This window comes from Watersipora subatra, chromosome 3 (assembly GCF_963576615.1).
Source record: "Watersipora subatra chromosome 3, tzWatSuba1.1, whole genome shotgun sequence".
Taxonomy (NCBI): domain Eukaryota; kingdom Metazoa; phylum Bryozoa; class Gymnolaemata; order Cheilostomatida; family Watersiporidae; genus Watersipora; species Watersipora subatra.
Window position 1 is genome coordinate 37,701,527 of NC_088710.1, and position 27,135 is coordinate 37,728,661.

General features: G+C 36.7%; 1 protein-coding gene across 1 annotated transcript in view; it reads right to left on the bottom strand.

Moving 5' to 3' along the window:
* Window positions 1-27,135, bottom strand: part of LOC137389790 (24-hydroxycholesterol 7-alpha-hydroxylase-like) — a 63,796-nt gene that overhangs the window by 12,438 nt on the left and 24,223 nt on the right. The window contains exons 2-7 of the mRNA XM_068075889.1: window positions 16,502-16,723; window positions 16,039-16,177; window positions 15,087-15,233; window positions 11,233-11,416; window positions 2,865-2,940; window positions 1,919-2,014 (exon numbers count right to left, since the gene is read on the bottom strand). Of these exons, the coding sequence (XP_067931990.1) occupies window positions 1,919-2,014; window positions 2,865-2,940; window positions 11,233-11,416; window positions 15,087-15,233; window positions 16,039-16,177; window positions 16,502-16,717 (858 nt within the window). The 5' untranslated portion in view covers window positions 16,718-16,723. The remainder of the gene's footprint in view (window positions 1-1,918; window positions 2,015-2,864; window positions 2,941-11,232; window positions 11,417-15,086; window positions 15,234-16,038; window positions 16,178-16,501; window positions 16,724-27,135) is intronic.

Sequence of the window (27,135 nt, forward strand, 5' to 3'; positions counted from 1 at the left end):
AGTCTGGAACATCATCTGTGTCCACAAAGAAAGGTGAGAAAAAAAGAGTGATCTCCTTCTTGATAGCTGCAAAATCCTGAAAGTGTTGTTTAAACCCTTCAGCCCAAGATTAAATATCTGACTCGTACCTCATTGTTTGCACACTGACATTGCTGTGTGGGAATGTCAGTGCGCAAAAGTGTGCAAAATGATTTCTTGCAGTGCTGAAAAGTGTGCAGTGTTGGGCTGGGTCAATGACAGCTGTCTTTCAAACAGTTGCAGCTTGATTCCAACGGCTTTGACATGTGAATATAGTTGGCTTATAACTGCACCTGGCTCCTAGAGACTGGTGTCAAGGACATTAAGATGCTTTGTTATGTCAACTAAAGACCCCAAATCAGCCAGCCACATAGGGTCACTTAGTTCTCCCATAGGTTGTCCTTTTTCAGCCAAAAACACACCGAAAGCATGACAGTGCAGAACCCCGACTGAGCTATCTCACGTCATTGTGATAGACAACATCTCCATATTCCGCATAAATCCCACTGCCAAACTGTTGAAACTGATGGTGGCTTAGCGCTCTGGAGCGGATATAGTTAATTGACTTCATCACCGGTCCTATAACATGTTCGTATCGGACATGTTTAGCACAGAACTTGCTGATGAATAATGCAATAGAGTTTTACAGCTTTCCCTCCTTCTTCACTTACTTTGTTACTTATTAGTGTTGCTAATCAGCTTTGTTTGCCAGTCATCGATGGTGCACCATCCGTAATTATCCCAGAAAATTTATTCCACGGGAGTAGAACAGAGGAGCAGAAGAGATATATCTGTTCCTCTTGTTTGGTTTTTCAGGCTCTTTTGGTCAAGTAGTTCTTCAATAATATTCATTTCATTGTGCACTCATCTAAGAAAAAAGAGTAACTGAGCAGTGTCAGAGGCGTCTGTGCTTTCATCCCAAGCTAGTGAAAAAAATCAAACTTCTTTCCTCTGACTCCCAATTGTCTTTTGATGTCCGATGACACTTCCTCAATCCTGCGTGCCACAGTGTTATGTGCCTAGTAGACTTTGGCAATATCTTGCTACTTCTCAAGACAGGTATTTTTTACGATTGTCATCACGCAGTGTTTAATAAATTCACCTTTGGTGAAAGGTTTGCAATGTTTTGCGATCAGCACTTCTACATCGTAACTAGTTTTTGTAGCATTCTCATTTGACTGTCGAACTCTTGTAAAATATTGCTGCTGTGAGATTAAACTAGCTTCAAGATGTTTCAGTTTCTCGCTGCATTCATTACCTTTGATCTTGTCATATATGTCAGCATGTTTTGTTTGGTAATGTCGCTTCACATTGAACTCTTTAAAAACAGCCACTGTCTCTTTACAAATGAGGCAGAAACCGTTGTTACGTATTTCAGTTAAGAAATAGTCCAATTTCCACCCATCCTTGAACCGTCGGCCCTCGCAGTCAACTTCCCCCTTTTGTTGATTGTTGCCATTTTAGAAAAGTGGGGGTTCATTCAGTCAATTACCCATACACTAATTTGCTGTTCCTAATTGAGCCTCTAGATGGCAGCACTTAGAACACGCAGGAACAGCGCTGCTGCTTAATGTATTAATTCTACGCTGCTGCTTCATGTATTAATTCTACACGCTGGCCAGGCGTTATTGATTATATGACAGAGGCTGCGGGCCAGATGAAAATTGCTCCACGCTACCTCCTGCCCCACCCCCATCCCGGACTTTGGACATGCCTGAGCTAAGCAAACCCAGCAGGCTGATATATCACACACCTAGACTAGCAATTCTATTAAAGTTCATTATAAGTAAGATTCATTAAGTTAACGAGATAGCTCAGAGGATGCTGATTTCACTGTCGGTTTGACATGATCCTAATGATGGTTATGTATGACCATGAAGGGTAAAACAACACAACTCACTGGAATAGCATTAGCTAAACTAGCCCAGAGCATGAGGAGACCATAGTTGGCCGAATGCTTTTCATCAACTGTATCTTTCAAGGACCTCAGCACCGTCTATTATAAAGAAATATAAAATACAGTACCAGGAAACACAATAAGTGTTTACATACATACAACGTGTCTGCATGTTTAATTATAGTTGTAGTATAGAGAAGTAGGTATTTTATGTTAATATCTGTAATACGGTATAATGTGTGGCGTCAAAGAAAAATCTTGATGTTAGCTTGGTAGGTCAGAGGGAAAACAAATCATCATATCCGCCAATCAGGGAGCATCACACGAAAACTTTAAATCAAACGCACTTAAAAAGAGCAACACCGTACAGATAGCCATGTGAGGTTTGTTAGCTTATTTATGCACGTAGGACTTGTTCAGCTGATGCATAGAAAAATATTTAAACAGGATGAAGTGTTACTAGATGGCTAAAAAGAAATAGATTAATAACTGTGGTGAAACAGAGAAGGTGAAGGTCACTGTAAATACCACCGTGACAGGACATCCAGGGATATGAGGGACAGGCAGGTTCCTTGTATCATCATCCATTCCAGCTGCGTGGATTAGACATTTCTTGAGTTTTCTTAGGAAGAAAATGAGGTAGTTACCAGTTGCCTGTTAGGATTGTCTCTCCTGGTATAGGATCAATTTAAAAACAGATGCCTTTCTTGACATCCGGTAAGAGGGACTTGAACCATTGAAAAGGTGCTTGGCCGTCAAGGGCATCAATCACTGCATCATGGCGGTGGTTGACATACTCTTTGCATCAATGTATCACGATCCAAATGAGGGGGAACATACTTGTGAACCATATTAAGAGAATTGTGAAAGATTCCAGTGTGCATGATAATATGAACATTTACATGTAAAAATCAAAAGTGATACAATTTAACAATGATATTGGAGTTACCTTGTCATCTGACTTTACTTGAAGTATGCCATCTTTAAACATATTCAATAGCCAGTGTTTCGCACTTGCCCACTTCCTAAAGAGATATTACAGCTCATTGCTTATCTTGCAACACTGACAACTGAGTTAACTAAAAGGATCCAGAGATTTTGCAGCAACAAATTATAAAACACAAAAGTTTATGGAGCAGTTTGACTCATTCAGGCTGAAAATGAAGCATATAAATAGAAACAAATAAAAGCATATTAGTGCTACTGAACAAAAAAATGACAATGATAAATCTTTATTTGTTGTGTTTTCACTGCTTCCATAACACTTACAATAATATGCAAATTTATAACAATCCCAGAAAATCTAATGCCACATCAGCTTCAAAAACTCGGAGTAAAGGAACCCTTCCAGAAGGTTCTTGAACACTTTCCTAAAGCCAAAAAGATAAGTATAAAATCAATCAATACATGCAGCCTGCTACTGAATACAAGATAAGACTTCCACAGGTGTCTTGTCACCACTCTTTTTATCATATGCATTAAAGATATGCTACTGTACACATATGGAACTGATCTACTTTATGCACACAGCTGTGCACTACTCGTCCTTTGCAACAGCATAACTGAGCTGCAGGAGTATTGCCAACATCACCTGAGCCAAGTCTAAAAACGGATTGAGAAATGGAGGCTCAAATAAACTAGGATAAAACTGAGATAGTGGTTTTCAACACTACAATAACTGCTTCATCTATGGGTACCAATACAATCAATAACACTACAATTATAACTGCTTCATCTATGGGTACCAATACAATCAATAACACTACAATTATAACTGCTTCATCTATGGGTACCAATACAATCAATAACACTACAATAACTGCTTCATCTATGGGTACCAATACAATCAATAACACTACAATTATAACTGCTTCATCTATGGGTACCAATACAATCAATAACACTACAATTATAACTGCTTCATCTATGGGTACCAATACAATCAATAACACTACAATTATAACTGCTTCATCTATGGGTACCAATACAATCAATAACACTACAATTATAACTGCTTCATCTATGGGTACCAATACAATCAATAACACTACAATTATAACTGCTCCATCTATGGGTACCAATACAATCAATAACACTACAATTATAACTGCTTCATCTATGGGTACCAATACAATCAATAACACTACAATTATAACTGCTTCATCTATGGGTACCAATACAATCAATAACAGTACAATTATAACTGCTCCATCTATGGGTACCAATACAATCAATAACACTACAATTATAACTGCTCCATCTATGGGTACCAACACAATCAATAACACTACAATTATAACTGCTCCATCTATGGGTACCAATACAATCAATAACACTACAATTATAACTGCTCCATCTATGGGTACCAATACAATCAATAACACTACAATTATAACTGCTCCATCTATGGGTACCAACACAATCAATAACACTACAATTATAACTGCTCCATCTATGGGTACCAATACAATCAATAACACTACAATTATAACTGCTTCATCTATGGGTACCAATACAATCAATAACACTACAATTATAACTGCTTCATCTATGGGTACCAATACAATCAATAACAGTACAATTATAACTGCTCCATCTATGGGTACCAATACAATCAATAACACTACAATTATAACTGCTTCATCTATGGGTACCAATACAATCAATAACACTACAATTATAACTGCTCCATCTATGGGTACCAATACAATCAATAACAGTACAATTATAACTGCTCCATCTATGGGTACCAATACAATCAATAACACTACAATTATAACTGCTTCATCTATGGGTACCAATACAATCAATAACACTACAATTATAACTGCTTCATCTATGGGTACCAATACAATCAATAACAGTACAATTATAACTGCTCCATCTATGGGTACCAATACAATCAATAACAGTACAATAACTGCTTCATCTATGGGTACCAATACAATCAATAACACTACAATTATAACTGCTTCATCTATGGGTACCAATACAATCAATAACAGTACAATTATAACTGCTCCATCTATGGGTACCAATACAATCAATAACACTACAATTATAACTGCTTCATCTATGGGTACCAATACAATCAATAACACTACAATTATAACTGCTCCATCTATGGGTACCAATACAATCAATAACAGTACAATTATAACTGCTCCATCTATGGGTACCAATACAATCAATAACACTACAATTATAACTGCTTCATCTATGGGTACCAATACAATCAATAACACTACAATTATAACTGCTCCATCTATGGGTACCAATACAATCAATAACACTACAATTATAACTGCTTCATCTATGGGTACCAATACAATCAATAACACTACAATTATAACTGCTTCATCTATGGGTACCAATACAATCAATAACACTACAATTATAACTGCTTCATCTATGGGTACCAATACAATCAATAACACTACAATTATAACTGCTTCATCTATGGGTACCAATACAATCAATAACACTACAATTATAACTGCTCCATCTATGGGTACCAATACAATCAATAACACTACAATTATAACTGCTCCATCTATGGGTATCAACACAATCAATAACAGTACAATAACTGTTCCATCTATGGGTACCAACACAATCAATAACACTACAATAACTGCTTCATCTATGGGTACCAATACAATCAATAACACTACAATTATAACTGCTTCATCTATGGGTACCAATACAATCAATAACACTACAATTATAACTGCTTCATCTATGGGTACCAATACAATCAATAACACTACAATTATAACTGCTTCATCTATGGGTACCAATACAATCAATAACACTACAATTATAACTGCTTCATCTATGGGTACCAATACAATCAATAACACTACAATTATAACTGCTCCATCTATGGGTACCAATACAATCAATAACACTACAATTATAACTGCTCCATCTATGGGTATCAACACAATCAATAACAGTACAATAACTGTTCCATCTATGGGTACCAACACAATCAATAACACTACAATAACTGCTTCATCTATGGGTACCAATACAATCAATAACACTACAATTATAACTGCTTCATCTATGGGTACCAATACAATCAATAACACTACAATTATAACTGCTTCATCTATGGGTACCAATACAATCAATAACACTACAATTATAACTGCTTCATCTATGGGTACCAATACAATCAATAACACTACAATTATAACTGCTTCATCTATGGGTACCAATACAATCAATAACACTACAATTATAACTGCTCCATCTATGGGTACCAATACAATCAATAACACTACAATTATAACTGCTCCATCTATGGGTATCAACACAATCAATAACAGTACAATAACTGTTCCATCTATGGGTACCAACACAATCAATAACACTACAATAACTGCTTCATCTATGGGTACCAATACAATCAATAACACTACAATTATAACTGCTTCATCTATGGGTACCAATACAATCAATAACACTACAATTATAACTGCTTCATCTATGGGTACCAATACAATCAATAACACTACAATTATAACTGCTCCATCTATGGGTACCAATACAATCAATAACACTACAATTATAACTGCTCCATCTATGGGTACCAATACAATCAATAACACTACAATTATAACTGCTTCATCTATGGGTACCAATACAATCAATAACACTACAATTATAACTGCTTCATCTATGGGTACCAATACAATCAATAACACTACAATTATAACTGCTTCATCTATGGGTACCAATACAATCAATAACACTACAATTATAACTGCTCCATCTATGGGTACCAATACAATCAATAACACTACAATTATAACTGCTCCATCTATGGGTATCAACACAATCAATAACAGTACAATAACTGTTCCATCTATGGGTACCAACACAATCAATAACACTACAATAACTGCTTCATCTATGGGTACCAATACAATCAATAACACTACAATTATAACTGCTTCATCTATGGGTACCAATACAATCAATAACACTACAATTATAACTGCTTCATCTATGGGTACCAATACAATCAATAACACTACAATTATAACTGCTTCATCTATGGGTACCAATACAATCAATAACACTACAATTATAACTGCTTCATCTATGGGTACCAATACAATCAATAACACTACAATTATAACTGCTCCATCTATGGGTACCAATACAATCAATAACACTACAATTATAACTGCTCCATCTATGGGTATCAACACAATCAATAACAGTACAATAACTGTTCCATCTATGGGTACCAACACAATCAATAACACTACAATAACTGCTTCATCTATGGGTACCAATACAATCAATAACACTACAATTATAACTGCTTCATCTATGGGTACCAATACAATCAATAACACTACAATTATAACTGCTCCATCTATGGGTACCAATACAATCAATAACACTACAATTATAACTGCTCCATCTATGGGTACCAATACAATCAATAACACTACAATTATAACTGCTCCATCTATGGGTACCAATACAATCAATAACACTACAATTATAACTGCTCCATCTATGGGTATCAACACAATCAATAACAGTACAATAACTGTTCCATCTATGGGTACCAACACAATCAATAACACTACAATAACTGCTTCATCTATGGGTACCAATACAATCAATAACACTACAATTATAACTGCTTCATCTATGGGTACCAATACAATCAATAACACTACAATTATAACTGCTCCATCTATGGGTACCAATACAATCAATAACACTACAATTATAACTGCTCCATCTATGGGTATCAACACAATCAATAACAGTACAATAACTGTTCCATCTATGGGTACCAATACAATCAATAACACTACAATTATAACTGCTCCATCTATGGGTACCAATACAATCAATAACACTACAATTATAACTGCTCCATCTATGGGTATCAACACAATCAATAACAGTACAATAACTGTTCCATCTATGGGTACCAACGCAATCAATAACACTACAATTATAACTGCTTCATCTATGGGTACCAATACAATCAATAACACTACAATTATAACTGCTCCATCTATGGGTACCAATACAATCAATAACACTACAATTATAACTGCTCCATCTATGGGTATCAACACAATCAATAACAGTACAATAACTGTTCCATCTATGGGTACCAATACAATCAATAACACTACAATTATAACTGCTCCATCTATGGGTACCAATACAATCAATAACACTACAATTATAACTGCTCCATCTATGGGTATCAACACAATCAATAACAGTACAATAACTGTTCCATCTATGGGTACCAACGCAATCAATAACACTACAATAACTGTTCCATCTATGGGTACCAACACAATCAATAACACTACAATAACTGTTCCATCTATGGGTACCAACACAATCAATAACACTACAATAACTGTTCCATCTATGGGTACCAACACAATCAATAACACTACAATTATAACTGCTCCATCTATGGGTATCAACACAATCAATAACACTACAATTATAACTGCTCCATCTATGGGTATCAACACAATCAATAACACTACAATAACTGTTCCATCTATGGGTACCAACGCAATCAATAACACTACAATTATAACTGCTCCATCTATGGGTACCAATACAATCAATAACACTACAATTATAACTGCTCCATCTATGGGTACCAATACAATCAATAACACTACAATTATAACTGCTCCATCTATGGGTATCAACACAATCAATAACACTACAATAACTGTTCCATCTATGGGTACCAACGCAATCAATAACACTACAATAACTGTTCCATCTATGGGTACCAACACAATCAATAACACTACAATAGCTGTTCCATCTATGATTCTATGGGTATCTGTCAGTTTGACAAAACTGTCAGTCTTTAAAAGTTCCAAACATAATGGTTTAGTCCCCAGTTGCTGGTGTAGGCTCAGTAGGCCTCAGCTAAAGAGTCTTGGCAGCACTGAATAATCTACTGACAGGACCCAGCCAACGCCAGTCCTACCTTCACCTCACTCTTAACCTGCATACTGAGTAAAAAAACTACAAATCATTACCTATACCAATGCAAGGACTATCATTACCTATACCAATGCAAGGACTATCATTACCTATACCAATGCAAGGACTATCATTACCTATACCAATGCAAGGACTATCATTACCTATACCAATGCAAGGACTATCATTACCTATACCAATGCAAGGACTATCATTACCTATACCAATGCAAGGACTATCATTACCTATACCAATGCAAGGACTATTATCACCTATACCAATAAAGACAAAGCCAAGCATGAATAACTTGCGCACACTACACTAGACCTTTTAATTCCCACCTGAGGACTACAGTAAAATACCTAGCATGGCATCAGCACATCAACTACTTACGGCAAACTAGGTGAATGCCTAGCGTTGCACGGGTTATAAAAAAGTTTTTGGAAAGAAGTTTATTTTTAATTGGCTAAGCTTCGGTACCCGATAAATTTGAGTGACTTAAGCTAATCTAAATCTTTACTATAATAAGAGCCATTATTATACATTCAGCCAGCATTAAAAAACAAGATTGCGTCATGATCTCTCACGCGTGCTAGCTGAAGGATAAAGCGTGCTGTTTTAACATATTGGCACCAGAGATTGGCAGTTATAATAAGTATGTGAACAATTATATAATAGTATGGCGAAGACAGCGTAGTGTATTGGATAGCAGGCCTGGCTGCAAAACAGGTGCTTTCAAGTTGAATTCCAGTACAAGGCAGTTATTTCATTCCCAAAACTTTATCGCTATAACTGAACAAACGAATGAGAGACATTCACATTAATATATAGAATAAAACAGCATAATAACATTAATGTATAGAATAAAATAACATAACATTAATATATAGAATAAAATAACATAATAACGTTAATATATAGAATAAAATAACATAATAACGTTAATATATACAATAAAATAACATAATAACATTAATATATAGAATAAAATAACATAATAACATCAAAATTCTGGAAGATTGCAATGTAGGCATGACCCTAGGAGAAGAGCAGGCAAAGAAGAGAGCTAAAATTCATGGTCAGCTAGATAGATAATTATAATCTACTAGGAAGAGATGGAAGACAGATGTTTCTGTGGACGAAATGATACGTAAGAAAAACAGACAGTTCACCAATAAAAATTCAGGATTCACCAATGTCAACAAAGCTTGCAAAAAGATCTTTATAAAATTCTTAGTTCTTTTCAAACCTGGATGTCAGATGCGCACTAAGATAGATGTTTTCCTACCCTCACCGGCACATCTAACAAACAAATGCAAGACACATGGACTGTCCGAAAACTCCACCGATACAAGATTGGAACACCTTGCTGTGGTCTACTCTACTGTGAACCAAAAAAGGACCAAGAGCCCAAATGGAGAGAAGCTGTTGTCATCAAGGTTTTACGGAGTAGAATGGTCAATGTCAAGATTATTCATAAAGGACCTGCTTGCTGACAAACAATTTGAGCTAAAAGGAAGATGCTGCTAAATGACTGCTTTCTAGCTAATACAAGAAAGCTAGATATAGCTTTTTAGTAAAGCTTATACCGTAAGGATAAATGTGCTATTTTGTTATTAACAAAATATTCTGCCCTTTTTACAAGCTTTTTAGTCATGTTGCGTATATAAGGTTCTTATCTAGTACATGTTTGGCATTCTGTTTCTGTACAATGAACAAGGATGGTTAAAACAACAAAAAAGCTCTATAGGCTTTGATCTTTCAAAATTATCGCTAATTTCCAATTATTTAAAATGTTTGCCAAAATATTCAATAGCATAATTACTAAAAGTAACCGTTGCATGAACTGTTTAGCATAGCAAAACAAAAAAGAATATGCATTTTGATAATTTTCAGGTTACTCAAACAAATGTTAATTTTTTTTATTGAAATTTTGTAACAAAATAAAAATAAACTGAACAAGAAATGATGAGTAAATATCGCATTATTAAGCATTGTTACAATTTTTGCGTTGGTCTTCAAAATATCACACTCATGATCATCATTAAAAAATATTAAGCAACAATATAAAAGCAACTGGATAGACAGTTTTTTTAAAACCTTTTCAGCATAATGCATTTTGCAGCAACAAAATATCACAAGCAAAAGCACCAGAGTTTTTTAGAATGACCAACTTGAAAATATGTGGTTTTGTAAATAAATAAAACTTTGTAGAACTACAAAAATATTTGAGCATGATGACAGTTTAGACGTGTTTCTGTGCTTTTCAAACTTGTAAGCTGTCGTATAAGCTAGTCAGAAAAACTAACCGTAAGAATATTTGTGGAATTTGAGTCCCATACTCAAACTGATCATCGTACTCTACAAACTTCTCCATCAACTGCCTGATTGACTTTTCATCATTCTGCTTGTCTAGCGTTTCCTTTCCGAAGAGATCACTTATCACACATGGATACAACACCATCCGAAGAAATTCATTCAACTCAACTTTACCTGTGACAATATGAACAACTCAATAATACAGTATAATAACTTTACCTGTGACAATATGAACAACTCAATAATACAATATAATAACTTTACCTGCGACAGTATGAACAACTCAATAATACAATATAATAACTTTATCTGCGAAAGTATGAACAACTCAATAATACAATATAATAACTTTACCTGCGACAGTATGAACAACTCAATAATACAATATAATAACTTTATCTGCGACAGTATGAACAACTCAATAATACAATATAATAACTTTACCTGCGACAGTATGAACAACTCAATAATACAATATAATAACTTTACCTGCGACAGTATGAACAACTCAATAATACAATATAATAACTTTATCTGCGACAGTATGAACAACTCAATAATACAATATAATAACTTTACCTGCGACAGTATGAACAACTCAATAATACAATATAATAACTTTACCTGCGACAGTATGAACAACTCAATCTATATATATAAATCTCAAAGTTTGCAAGACTGTACTTGTGTAGTTCGGTATGTCCAGTTACAACTATTAAAATCTTGGAATGAAAAATTTGTATTGCAGAAGATTTGATCTCAGAATCTCCATTCACCAGGCAAATGTCTTACCAATTTAGCTATGCGAGATTGATGGATTCACTGGGCGATATATGTCACTACGTAGGTAAAAATACGCTATTGCTCTCCGTTACGGCGCAACGCCTTTCTATGTATCAGTAAGAGCCGTAGATATCTAGCTTACTTAACTTAGCCATTAGAAATGTTCCAGGCTAATGGCAAGTGGCATTGTTTATAAGATTGCTATCACTGATTATAAGCAGATTTTTAATACCCGTACAACGCCGGACATTCCGCTAACGGACACAATACAATATAATCAAAAGCGAAATAATTGGAACCACAATCTGAAAAAGAACCATCAGTACCTGCTTGGTGTGAGCAAGTAGAAAAAAGCAATGAAAAAAATTAACCAAAGCTTTGTTTCTAATTCAGACTGATTTGAATGGCTAGTCAGGCATCATCGTTTGTAAAGACTGATTTGAATGGCTAGTCAGACATCATCGTTTGTAAAGACTGATTTGAATGGCTAGTCAGACATTATCATTTGTAAAGAAAGCTCTTAACAGGGAGAACCTGAACTCCATAAGCTACAACAAATGATTGTTATTTCCTTACACTGCTGCAGCAATTCTAGAGAGGTGGGTGGTCAATCAAGTTGAACTAGTTCTCATCAAAGGCTAATGACAATGTTACAAAAAGTCCAGATGAGAAATACAAGCGTGTCTAAGATATTTTAAGTAACGAAGAAAAAAGTTCATATTCCGTAAGACTCTTTTAAATCTTTTATTGATATTCTAATGAGATGTAGAGAACTGTTATAGTTTTACATCGCTTACCTTTCTAACTCAAGTATTAATTTTTACTATAAAGTCCAACACCATGATTTGAAGGTGGGAAAAATATTGCAACATACAAGATTCTAACGACTGATATTCTGCTCCATCTCCTGCTACCACTTGCTACCATCTGCGCATATCACTGGCCTTTCTGGTACCTATCGATACTGGTACAAACGTAAAAATTAGATATCAGACTTTCTTAGTCTAATACTTGTCTGACCAAATAAATAGATAATGTAGAGACAATTCCTACTCCAGAGAATACAATTACCCATGAGAAAAGCATTTAGCTTTTACAGATTTATCGCAGCCTAAAATATGAGTGTAAGGGCACATTTGAAATTGAAACGGCACAGTTCAAAATTACAAATGAAAAAATTGGATGTAATGGTACAAAAAATTAGCTTCTAAAAAATTTGAACAAAAAGTGATAAACGTAAAAGGTACTATTAATTAATACACGTGTGGACCCTCACCATGCAAGTTTAATTCGTTCCAGTGTTGGCATCGTGAAACGATCATGTTGTATTGTAGGGTATAGAAACCCATAGTTATTATCTAATGCAAACACCGTCTGGTAAAAATCATCAAAACTTAATACACATAGGTTTCAGTACATATTGAAAAGTGGTAACAAAGAAATATTTTAACCTTAGTAACTATAGTTATCTACAGTAACTTTAGTCTGTTTACTGGTTATCATCTGCTAGAAGATGTAACATTACAGTGTACTACGACCAGCACGTACTATGGAGAGTTCTTTCGAGACAGAGGTATAATATAAATGTTGAATTTAACTTTAATGAATTTAGCTTACTAAACACATTGTTAAAGCTATGTTTTCGTATGTATTTTAATAAACTAAACTTCAACTTTGTGATAGGCTAAAAATTTTATCACTTATCTGCTTTTGGCTTCATTTTTGCTACAACTTATAATTAATAACGCTGAACTAAGATAGCGAGCATCGTACCTCTTTCGGGCGTGGTGGGAGGGAGTTCGGCGAGTAGCATACTGACATATTCGTTATTCCGTCGTAATCAGTACCCGATAACCAAAATTTTAATTTAGAGAAAAACTTTTGTTGATGTTGAAGAGGAAAAAGTCGAACAGTTATGTTCCATATAGTAAGGTGAAAAAAATCTTATAATAGAGGCATCCGCAACCTGTACAGTGTATTAATTATTAATTTTGCGCGTGCAATCGCGAAAAGAGTATACAGTATACGTTAACAGCAATGCGCGTGATAAGAACGGTGTAGCCTTGTGGTTACGCATGCTTGTTAGTAGCCTTGTGGCTACACACGCTTGTTAGTAGCCTTGTGGTTACGCACACTTGTTAGTAGCCTTGTGGTTGCTCACGCTTGTTAGTAGATTTGTAAGTACGCACGCTTGTTAGTAGCCTTGTGGTTACGCACGCTTGTTAGTAGCCTTGTGGTTACGCACGTTTGTTAGTAGCCTTGTGGTTGCGCACGCTTGTTAGTAGACTTGTGGTTACACGCGCTTGTTAGTAGACTTGTGGTTGCTCAAGCTTGTTAGTAGCCTTGTGGTTACGCACGCTTGTTAGTAGACTTGTGGTTAGGCACACTCGTTAGTAGCCTTGTGGTTACGCGCGCTTGTTAGTAGCCTTGTAGTTATGCGCGCTTGTTAGTAGCCTTGTGGTTATGCACGCTTGTTAGTAGACTTGTGGTTACCCACGCTTGTTAGTAGCCTTGTGGTTACGCACGCTTGTTAGTGGACTTGTGGTTATGCACGCTTGTTAGTAGACTTGTGGTTACGCACATTTGTTAGTAGCCTTGTGGTTATGCACGCTTGTTAGTAGCCTTGTGGTTATGCACGCTTGTTTGTAGATTTGTGAGTTGAATGATGCGAGTTCTAATCATGTATGAAGGTGATTTTTCATTGCTGATACTTTATGGCTATAGCTGGACAGACAAACGACGACAGACAGACATACATTGTGATTTGTATATATAGATTGCAGTTGCGATGTATTCATAGCAATTATAGAGTTATATAGAGTCAATTCATAGAGTCATAGCAACTGCTATAACTTTATTTTTGAGAAAACATTAGTAAAGATTTTATTGTTTTCATTGCATCTTTCTAGAAAGCTTGAAAATGTGACAAACCTTTTAACACATCCATTTAATATATGGTATGTTGCATATGAAAAATATAATAGCTTTTTTCTGTAAAAGTAGAAACTTCAAAAGCAAGGGACGAAACTTACAGGTAGAAATTGAGAAAACTATATTTTACCCTCCGGTTGAATTTGACGAATTCTGTTTCCGAACAGTTTAGTAAGATTAACGCTGTGTTCAGGCAAGAATTGAGTTGCTAGTTTTCCCTTCACCATGTCATGGATGGACGTGTGGTATGTCATAAATGACTCGCTGCTGATATCAGCTGCAAATATAGTACCTCCAATGCAATACCAATAATAGAGAATATAATAATAGTCAATATTTCAACACAAATTTAGGTTGGAATGTTGATAAGGTAGTCGACTGACAAAAGAATAAATGACATACAAATACGTTGAACTAACATTTTCAACAGAATTTACTTTTGCATAGTAGTATTTTCCATCTAAATGAAACAAATTTTTTTTAATTAGATTGTGTTTTTATGTACGCTGTAATTGTTCATGTTTATTTTATGCTCTTTTTGGGGTTCAATGTATAGATATATGGATTAATAGTAAAAGTGTAGTCACTATGGTGATGTCATGCTCACCATGAAAAACTGGTGAACAGCGTTCATGGTATAAATGTTTCTTGCTCGACCTACAGCTATTCTGAATGGATTTGATACCATCACTGAACAACACAAGTATTTTGTAAAGCAGGAAATTGTAAGCATACAAACAGACAGACATACAAACAGACAGACATACAAACAAACAGACATACAAACAGACATACAAACAGACAAACATACAAACAGACAGACATACAAACAGACCTCGCAATCAAAATAATAATCCACAATGAAACAAGTTGTTTGATTGTGGAACAATAAAACAATGAATCAAGTTGTTTCCACTTAATCTCTTCTTGCTTTTGGGAAATTTCTACAGTTAACACTTGTTTTTTCGATAAACTTTTAATTTTTTACTGAAGCTTCTATATTTTTGTGCTTACATTTTAAACAAAAGCCAATGCGACGTTCTTTGTTCAACACGCTCTTATTTAGACTCCGTATAACTTACCTGCATTCGCTACAAAAAGATGCACCGCTTTTTGGAAGTCCACATACTCAGATTGCAAAAAATATTTGCTATAATCCTCCTCCTCTGTGAGATACGTCATTCGATTTCCAGTTATGTAAAGAGTGAAGACAGGTCCAAGCTAACAAAAACCACATTAATCAAATAAAAGTTCTCAGTAAATTGATATCAAAGCCTTTCTCTACCATTAACAACTACAATGAAATATAATAAAAAATTGTGAAAAAGTGAAAATATAAATAAATAAATTGAATGCAATGAAAAAATTTTTTTAATATTTGGCAAAACAGCTATTGAAAAGTATTTTTGCAAAGTCTATTTAGATAGTTGTTGATTTTTTATTATGTAAAAAACATAAATAACATTCAGGCATACAAAACAAATTTTTCGTTTGAGAAATTTATGAACATGAGTTGTATAAATAGAAAAAATAGCAATTGTCTACCTCATCATTAATCTTTTTTATATACATCAGAGGTTCCTTTCCAAAGGAAATGGCACAACCAAGAAAAGGTATCCATCCAGAGTGGCATGGCGGAAGATTAGCTTTTAGAGCATTTAGCTGTTGTCTTCTATGAACCTGAATATATCCCCACAACAGAAAGCCAACAACCAGCGGTAATATTACAGCTCCATCCACTAAATACTCTGCCACATCCATTTCTACCTGGAAACAGATAAATATTCTAAACAGACTCTTTTACGAGTCGTCTAATGTTAATGAGACGATAATGTTAAAAAAACACATACTGCATGAAATATTACATTACTGTTTGATCATAAAGCAGATACTATTAAACAATTGAAAAAAAGGAGACGATGGAGAACCAATAACTAGTTTTCTCTAATCCCTATGATTTAATGCAACCTTTGCGATGGCTTACTACACTAAAATAGGTTGTAAAATTGTTAATAAACAGCTTAGGTGTAGGTTACAAACCCAAACCAAAAGAAAGCTCTAATGATAATATCTAGTATTTTAAATAAAAAGACCAATATAACAACTTGCTCCATAAAACTTATCAGATGAGATTTTGTTGAGCAACATAAATGTTGGAAGGGGTGGCTGACATGATCATGCAATATGGCATCACACGCTGGCTATTGTTATGTTATGGCTATTGTTATTGTTGTAGTCCTCATAGTCCATCATAAGACAATTACCGGTATGTGACAAACTCTTCCTGTCAGCTGCCTAACTGTCTTTGCCGAGTCAAATTTTCACTTCTAACTGCATTGGAAAGCTAACTCTCAAACGGATTTATCTGTAGTTAAAAAGATTTCCTACTAAACAAATAGAGTATCATTATTATAAGATACTCGTTTGTTCGCTTGTTTATTTTGCAGAGTTATCTTCCAATATCCGTCACGCGCACAATAGCTGCAACAATCACATTTAAAAGCTATCGCCCTCCCCTTATTATAGGCTATACGGATTCAGAGCTTAAAACATTCTCTTAAAATATTCGTATACGTAACGACTCTGACATGTTTATTAATCAAATTTATGATGTCTAATCAGCTCAGGACACCGTACAGTAATTCTTTAAGGATTTGTAACATTTTACAGGGTTACATGTTAATTGGCAAGAGGTAGAGTGCACAATTTTAATTTTTGAATGCTGTAGGGCAAGGCCAAGCATGGTGTCACACACGAAGGCAATTTTTGTTCTGCCTTTTGCAACCATAATTTCCAGTTAATTAACGAGTAAAAATGTTCAGACATGTGGAAACGTAAAAGTTTTCATAATGGAATCTTCTCTCCTGAAGATATTGGGCATGCAAATAGGTTTTTACTCTATGGTGTGTGACACGCGGGACAATTGATTATATCCTCTCAAACTTTGCAATTCATTCTGAAATAAATTTTGCTTCCATTTTATAATCAATACAAGGGTGGATTTTCTAGCCCGGGTGGTCTTTCCGAGTAAATGCAAATTTCTCCTTATAATTCAGGCGAGCAAAAAATAGTTTGTCCCGCGCGTCACAATTTTAGTGCATTTAGTTGCAGCCTGTTTTTCATAAGCTATCTGAGATAATAAATTCTTATTTATAATTTGATTTTTGGCTGCTATAGCTTAGCCAAACTCCCCAATTTGCTGAAAATACTGCAAGTTTCTGTTTTATAGGTACATGGAAGTATTTATGACGCGCGGGACATTTTTAATAATATGGTGATGTCTGCCTTTGCTTGGTAGTTCTCTTTGATACCCTTGCATGTGAAAGTAATGCTAGATATGCCAAGTCTAAAAGCCAGTTTCTTTGAGAAAAATAATGAATTAGAATTATTTTATGATGTTTGGTAACTCAGAATTTGGAGCTTGTCAAGATTAACCTACTTTTCTGATACACACACCTAGTGTGCAAATCTCGAAGTAATCTTTGAACCAAAAGTGTATTTTTAAAGTACGGTTACAAAAATTCTCTTTCACTCACGCATTGAATTTTCAGTCAGTAGAGAAAGTAGGTTTCCCTTCTAGATACGGTAAGACTTTTTTTCTGAACTGGCATGTATTCTAATGACTGCCGAACTGCTGTTAACATCATGCCACACTTCGTGTCCACAAGCGGCGAAAGCTTCGGAAACACCTGCTGAACTACATGTTGAGTGACATCTTTGAGATTTTCAATAAGGAATATCCAGATGTCAAGGTGAGCCCTAGTAAATTTAAAAAGCCGGGCCCAGTAAATTGCAAGCCAGTTTCTAGACATGATCAAATTGCCTGTGCTTGCAAAAATTGCGAAAATTAGCTCTACTGGGAGTGCGGCAGGCCAGTGTCTGTTCTTTGGAAATGCCTTCTACTGTTCACCAGCTACTGAAAAGAACTGTGTGTAACATGGAAAATGAATCATGTGTAAAGAGGGAATGTGACTCTTGCGGCGCCGATCCAATCGATAGGTTGGTTGTTAGCGCTAAAGAACATGTGAATTTCTATCAGTGCAGAAATGGCGAAAACGGCTTCCTAAACAAGCTCAAAGATCTGATGCCATCATCTGACTTGATTGTGCTGCTGAAATACCAACATACATCACTTTCCCTTCATATGTACATTTTCAACCGTCAACACAAATCAATCAGTTACCTCAAACAGAATTTGAAAAATGGGGAAGTGATCATTCACAAAGATTTCAGTGAGAACTTTAACTGTAAGCAAGCAACAAAAATCCAAAGCACCTACTACATCGCAATAGGGGTGACAGTATTCACTGTGACGATTTATAATAAGCTGATGGAGTCCTAGCCCACAAATGCTGTGCAATAGTTAGTGATAGCCTAGAACACACTAAGGATGCTGTTTACACATTTAATAGAGAACTTGTGAAATTTCTGAAAGCAGAAAATATTAACTGGCAATTTATTCATTATGTAAGTGATGGATCTGCTTCGCAAATCAAAAATCGGTTCACAGTTTAAAACTTGATTGGCCATAAGGAAGAAATGGGTATGCCAGCTGACTGGAGTTTTTTTTAGACATCACATAGCAAAGGTACAGTAGATAGTGTTGGGGCAAGCATCAAACAACAGGTTCTAATGGCAGTACGTCGAGGATGGCATGTCATAAACTCGACCAAGTCATTTGCAGAAGCTGCAACAACAATGACTTCCAAATAAGTGAAACCAATGATGATTTTATACATCTCAGAAAATATGATCACTAAAACAGCAAAGATCTGCAAAGAACGCTGGTCCACTGAACCTCCAATTCATGTAATTCGATCTTGCCATCACATAGCAATTAAAGAAGATGGTGATGTTACTCTGATGAAATGGTGTTCTTCCACTTGGCAGCCAGTTCCATCCACACCGAGCAGCGAACCTAATCAAAAGGTGACCACAGGAGATACTTCACAAACATTGACTCAGTTCTTACCACAAACGCTGGTCGCAGTGGCCTCTGAAGTCAGCATTGGAGAAATTCTCACAGGGGAAGCAAATGAAGGTAGCTACACTATAAAGTACATACACCGTGCATGCAAGCAGTTCACGTGGCCAAACCTCGACGACATAAGAACCACCCACAGGAATTTTCTTCTTAAAGTATTTCCAGTTATTGCACCAGCAGCAACTACTAGGTCACTGAGACACTTTGTACTAGAAAATGAGGCAATAATAATGGCAGAATATGTTTATAAGAAAAAATAGCTTACTGCATGAAAGTCTGGCAATCTTCAAGTTATATGTGTTTTATGTTTAAATAAAATAAATGCATTATAGAGCAATTTTAAACTATTGGTTGGTTCAGCACAAGTATATTCAATGTTACAACTTCAACTCATAACAATTTGTAGTATAACAACTACAAAACAGAAAAATGCTTAATTTTTTATAATGTTATTTTTGTCAGGCGCGTCACAGTCCCGCGCGTCACAGGTGGTAGTCTTTTTTCAAACCTTACAGAATCATTAAACTTTAGCCTGGAAACAAAATGGTATGTATTCCTAATAGAACGACAATAGAGCTTTGATCCCGTCAAATAATAATGTTATGAGCCCAAAATTTGAGAAGATTTTTCCAATTGATTAAAAAGTAGTTTTTCAGGTCAGATTATGGTACCGCGCGTCACACCAGCTTTAATGGTTCATAATTTGTTAATGAATTGTATGACAAAGATGAAATCTCATTCAGTGATAGTTGATGTCAAGTGCCTTCTAAAACAGTATGAATGACACCAGAATTTCGCACTTGAGCTGAGAAGTATGCGAGGAAGCGTTCAAATGTCCCACGCGTCACAATCCTGCCAAAAACGGCCTTACACTGTACAAGAAAATGCATTCAAAAAATCAAGCATATGAAGACACTTAATCATGTGACATATATAGTTAAAACTCTGCAAAGGCGGCAGTGTAGCAATTTAATTGACCAGTTGTTATCTGAGTAGCTAAAGCTATTCAATTTTGGCTTCGCGTTGTGTCCTGCTGGTTTGTACAAATTTTACAGAAAATGCTAAGAACTGTTAACTAAACTGGTTTCAGCTTTCACACATGTTTTTAACGATCTATGTTAAAAAGTGATGCTTATAGGATTCTCTATCTGTGTGAATTTGTAATTTAGATAAAAAACGAATGTTAGCTTCTGCTGTTTGATGTGGTCATGAATTATGTTATCATGTTATTATGTTGCTTCTATTGCTGGAATCCTGAGCCAGTGCGACACTGATCTGTTCGTCAACAATTTTTGTGAAGCGATTAGATCTGGTAAGGTAGAAGGGGGAGCATGTGATTGACTCGGTAGTGACAAGGAAGGATAGCAGCACTGGAGGACCTTTTCCCTAGGTGATCGACATGTTACACACCAAATGAGTGACAGTAAGTTCATATCTAGTTCCACCGGTGTAGTATTTGCTGTCGAGAAGGATTATCTGGATAAAATATCCAAGCCTTATGTTCTACACGCGACAGTTCAACCAGATGGGGACACTTTTACTAAAGCCTCGTCGAGAGTGAAAGCCATGTTCCGCAAGGTCTTACCTTGTGGAAGGATCAAGGGATCAGGATAAGGATCAATACCTTAACGCAGGGTCCCATGACGCTTTGCTAAACTCGATGAGAGCTCCAAGCAAGGAACCGATCCCTGACTCTTATGTTCAGTCAGTGATGGAGATTTTCAGCAATCATAGATTCGTCTTCTCACTGCTCTTTTATAGGAGCGGTGACAGAAGTATGGAGGTGCATGGTACAGCCACCGAGTCTGTTCCGGCCGTTTCCCTTGACTACACATGCGCAGGTGTATACCAAACATATAACCTCGGTAACAATACCACACCCATGACTGACATGATCGGTGGAAAATCCAGCTGGTCTCTTGGCGCATCCATCACCCGTTTCCGCCTTTATGAGGTAGTGTTGAGCTTGTTGGACATTGAAGAGACAACGAGTGAACGCGCTTATGAGGGAGTTTTCTACTTCTGCAATCTTAACACATCTCAGCTGCTATTGCATAATGACTGTGTGAAATATAGCCAATCAGAATCCTATATGTTATCCCACCCGTGCACTTTGAAGACCCTTGACATAAGTACCATGATTTTCAGTAGAGACCAAGTGCAACGTCAGCTCGAAGCTAAAACATGCCATACGAACAAGGATTGTCTGCTCTACTCTTGCCAAAGCATATGCAGCAATGGCCATTGCCAATTGTCTACGCTCACGTCGATGGCAAGCATCTTGCAAATCTGCCAGCTTTTTCGAAGTATGGAAGACCAAATCCTCGAAGGGTCCAGTGGCCAATTTTATAGCATCATTGACAGGTGTTTAGATCTCCCGTACTACCCTGAATAGGCGGCGAATTCCGGTCATCACTACATAATTTACAATTCTATCTTCCAAGAGCCCAAGGACTTTTTTCTTGATCTTCACATCAGTACATGTAAGTACTTTGATTTATACAACAACAACAACCCAGCAATAGAGAACCCAACGCATTATATATCGTCATTCCACATAGTACAGTAGTTTGTGCATGATAATTGTTAATTACAGAGTAAGTGCAAAACAATCAAATAGGATAATAGAATGTCATCACCCCGTCATCACTTAATAAAATCAGTCTGGATAATAAGCTAAATTCGTTTACCCAGGAAAAAGCAATAATGTATGATTGCACTCGTAATCTATAAGTTGTACATCATAATTCCAAAGTGACCCACGATTACTTCAAACACATACAACTACCAAAGTAAAGATGTAAGTTGCATTTTATGACTTTTTTAGGCAATTTACAGCACAATCTAGAGTGTCATCCGTTCAGGTTAAACTAGCTAGATCCAGCTCATCTTGGAATAAGCTGACTGCTCAGTTGTGAGAGTAAAATTGATAAGCTAGATAACTAAGTTAAAGAAGCGTGACGTTTTTGTTACTGAACTTATTTGATCAGAATCTTCAAGCCCAACCTTGCATCAGCCAGCAAATCGCCGTTGACTGGTTGAGTTACATAGGAACATACGCTTAGTTATCAAGCTAGTCCTTCAGGGTCATTCATTAATTTGCTACCCAAAGTTGTTTGAGTAGCTTAAATACAACATAATAAATGCACAACAGCAAAACTTAATAGCAGAATACAAATCTAAATAATATGATGGTTTATTGGTAATGAGTAATTGTCGGCAGAATGGTAACTGGGATGAGCTCCTGTTGCAACCTTGACACGCATAGGCTGCCCACAAAGTTTATTTTCGTAATCGCGAAACGGCTTCGCACGAATGGGAATAGGTCTCGCACTTCTTGATCCATGATTGCTTTTCGTTACTGTGTTTTAATTCAGTTGACGATTCCATTTTACTTGTAATTTAATATTTTGTATAAGCGGCGGCTTGCCTTATTTTTGAAAGGCATGCCTAATACCCGCCTAATTGCAATATAAGTAATAATGTATAAGTAATAATGTATATGCAATAACCATACCTTTTGTTGTTTTCAATAAAAATCATCTAAATATGTTTTGAGAGAATGCAAATTTTTTTTCAATTGCATTATGGTGTCTGTTGATACTTGTACTTGGTCCTGCAATAAGTTATTTCAGTTTAAAATTGACGTTTTCACTACTACTTTTTGGGGTACATCGTACGATGCCACTAAATGTAATTGCAAAATTGTAAGCTTTCATCCTGCAATGGGAAACAGTCCCAACATCGACAAGTCCGAACCTAGACAAGTCCCAATCTCGACAGAGGTTGGTCCGAATCTAGACAAAGGTTGGTCCGAACATCGACAAAGGCTGATGCAGTTTTACAATAATTTAATCTTCAACAAATAATCAATGTCTTTTTGCAGTTCTATCCTCACTTCAAAAAATGAAAATCAAAGCTACTCACTGAAGTTTAGATTTCAAATAAAACATTTTGCTAGCATAACAGTCAACCATATTTACGATTGTTACCTGTTTTAGCATTCGTTCTATATTTAGGTTGGGCAAAATATTGTTAGGCTTACATAAGCTGGGGAGTGCTGCATCAAATGGATCACAAGATATTTTTGCGCAAATAAATCTTTTACATATAAATCGCTCATTTACTATGAAAATAGTAGATGGTAAAATTGTAAAACTGCTGTCGAGATTGGGCCAACCGTTGTCGATATACAAACTCGTCGAGTTTCAAACCAGTCGAGGTTCGGACTATAAACCCCCTGCAATATGTTGCGGAAGTCAGCGTTAACTAGCCACTTGCAAGTGGGTTCTGTTAGTTTTAGTATGATATAAACGCTGTACCTGGTATATAATGTATTGTTGATTGTCGTAGGTCGTTAGTAACATAAACCTAGAGGGCTGGCCAGCCAGAAAAAGTACTAAGTTCGTGGGCAATATGAGTAATCTAGTTCCTTTATTTATGTCCACGCGGGTACTCTTCAGCAGTACTGTTGTTTAGGAACATTTGTTTAGGTACATTTTGTCTAAGATCCTGATTGGTGGATTACATCTATCTTTGTTGTAAGGAGATAGCCTCGTTATTTAGTGTTCAGACGATATCTGGTTGTTGAATAATAATGTAACATCCTCCCTTCTCCATAAGATATACAGAAGATAGAAGAGCTAGCTTAAATGAATAACGAATACGATTGACCCATATTCTGGTTTGATAGCAGAGAAACCCTTCTCAAGATAAGTATGTAGGTGCTATAAGTGAGTACGAAAGCAAACGAGCTGATGTGATTAATAGGTTGGAAGTAAGTGATATACGGTAAATATGTACAGTTGAGAGGACAGCGCCCTATTCCATTTGGAATCCATCAAATCGCTTAAGTAGAATTCCTCTGGTCTCACGAAGGCTCCTTCTGACTGGAGTTGGAGGTGAGCTTTGTGGCGTAACACCTTCGTCCTGGTCAAGATCCTCCCCTATGGGTGGTGTGTTCACTGGTCCAGCTTGACCACGATCCGGTTTAAGATGGACACGATTTCTTCATACCAAGGAGGTACTATTATCTATGATGTACAACCTTGGCTATTAATTATGTGTGATCACTTGTCCGGGTGTTCTTTCAGTTTCCTTGCCAGTCCTGACTAGCACATCGTCACCAATGGAGAGAGGTTCCAGGGTCCTGGAGCTCTTGTCATGTCTGCCCTACTGTTCATCCTGATGAGTTTGGAAAGCGTCCAGAGCATTGAGTACTAAGGGAGCTAGAGTCCCTGAATTGCTGGGAAGTGGGCTGTGAATATTCCTGTTGAAAAGCATCTCAGCTGGGCTGAAAGCCAGTCCAGATACGGGTGTTTGTCTGTAAGCTAAGAGAGCAGCATATCACAGCCAGAATCATCAGTTTTTTTCATGAGTTGTTTTATGGTCTCATATCTGGTACGTATCTTTCAGCCATACCATTGAACTTGGCATAGTGTGGACTGGAGGTAGTGATATTAAATCCCCACTCGCTGGCAAAGTTCCTCATGGCATAGCTGCTGAAAGGCATATTGTCTGCAATGACCTCTACCCGGCCACCATGAACAGCAAAAATAAACTTTAGTGCTGCAACCACATCTTCACTTTTCTTGTGACTGATCAGACGAATCTCTGGATAGTGAGAGTGAAAATCGACTACAATGAGATAGCTTTTGTTCTGGAAGTCCATGATATCCATGCCAACCTTGTTCCACGGTAGTAGTTCTAGGACAGCGTGAGGTATCAGTGGTTCTTTCTGTTGTTGATTAGTATGTCATTGGCAGATTGAGCATCGCGCTACCAATATTCTTTATCTCAACAGCCATGCAAGGCCAGTATAGACTTTGATGAGCTTTGTCGATGCACTTTTGCTTTCCAAGATGTCCTTGGTGAATCTTAGAGAGATACTCAGTTTTCGATGTCTCAGGAATAACTAGTTGCTCTCCTCTATATACAAACCTATCTTTAATGTAGAGCTCATCTTTAACATTCCAGTAGGGGTGCAAGATTACTGGGGATGCTGTTTTGTTGCCCCAGGGCAACAAAACAGTTTGAGAGGACAACAGGGCAACAAAACAATTCTTTTGAGAATGGCACTCCTCCGCTCCTGCATGACTGGGTCTATTTCATCGGCCATGGTCAGTCGATCTTTCGCCTCATCTTGTATCTGAATTGTGTGAACCATCATTGCCTCTTCCTCTAGTTCTCCATCTTCATTAGCTAGGTAGGCGTGAGACAAGGTGTTGGCTAGGTAAAGAATTTTCCAGGAACATAAGTGACGCGCCGAATGTCATACTTGAAGAGGCGTAGCAACAGTCTCTGAAGTCTAGATGAGGCTTCATGTAAGTCCTTCTTGATGATGCTGACTAGCGGATTGTGATCTGTTTGTACATCAATGCGGTGGCCATAAGCATAGCTGTGGAATCTCTCAAAACCAAACACAATCGCTAACAATTCTTTATTGATTTGCGGCCAGTTCTGCTCAGTCTCAGTTAGGGCTTTTGAAGCATAGGCAATTGGATGATTGTTTTGTAGTAGGACGGCACCAAGCCCTGATTGTGATGAGTCTACTTGTAGCATCGTGAGCTTCTGTACATTGAAGTATTGTAGCACTGGAGCTTTGCTTAGAAGTTTTTTGATTGTTTCCATGGCCAGGTCCTGTTCCCCGCTCCAAGTCCACAGAGTGTCTGCCTTTAGCAATGCTCAGAGAGGTTCAGTAACTTCTGAGATGTTGGGTATTAACCCCCTAAGGTAGTTGAGTGAGCCTAACAGTTGTTGTATGCCCCGTTTGTCCATTGACTTCGGCATACTAGTTATAGCCTCAACCTTCTCTGGGTCAGCTTTGGGCCCTTCTGCCGAAATGATGTGCCATAAGTACCTCACTTCACTCTGATTCAGCTGGAACTTTATTAAACTTCACATTGTGCTCTCTGGCACGCATCAGCAGTTTCTTGAGGTTGTCATTATGTTCGTCCTGGTCCTTGCCATATACGATCAGGTCATCGAAGTATATTGCCACAATCAGGTCACCGAATATCTCTTTTACTCTCTTCTCGAACACTTCAGCTGCAGAGTTTACACAAAATGGCAATCTGTTGAAGGCAAATCGCCCAATCGGGGCGTTGAAAGTGGTGAGTAGTCGGCTCTGATGGTCAAGCTGAATATGCCAATAGCCATGTTTCATGTCAACAATTGTGAATATTTTCATGCCTGC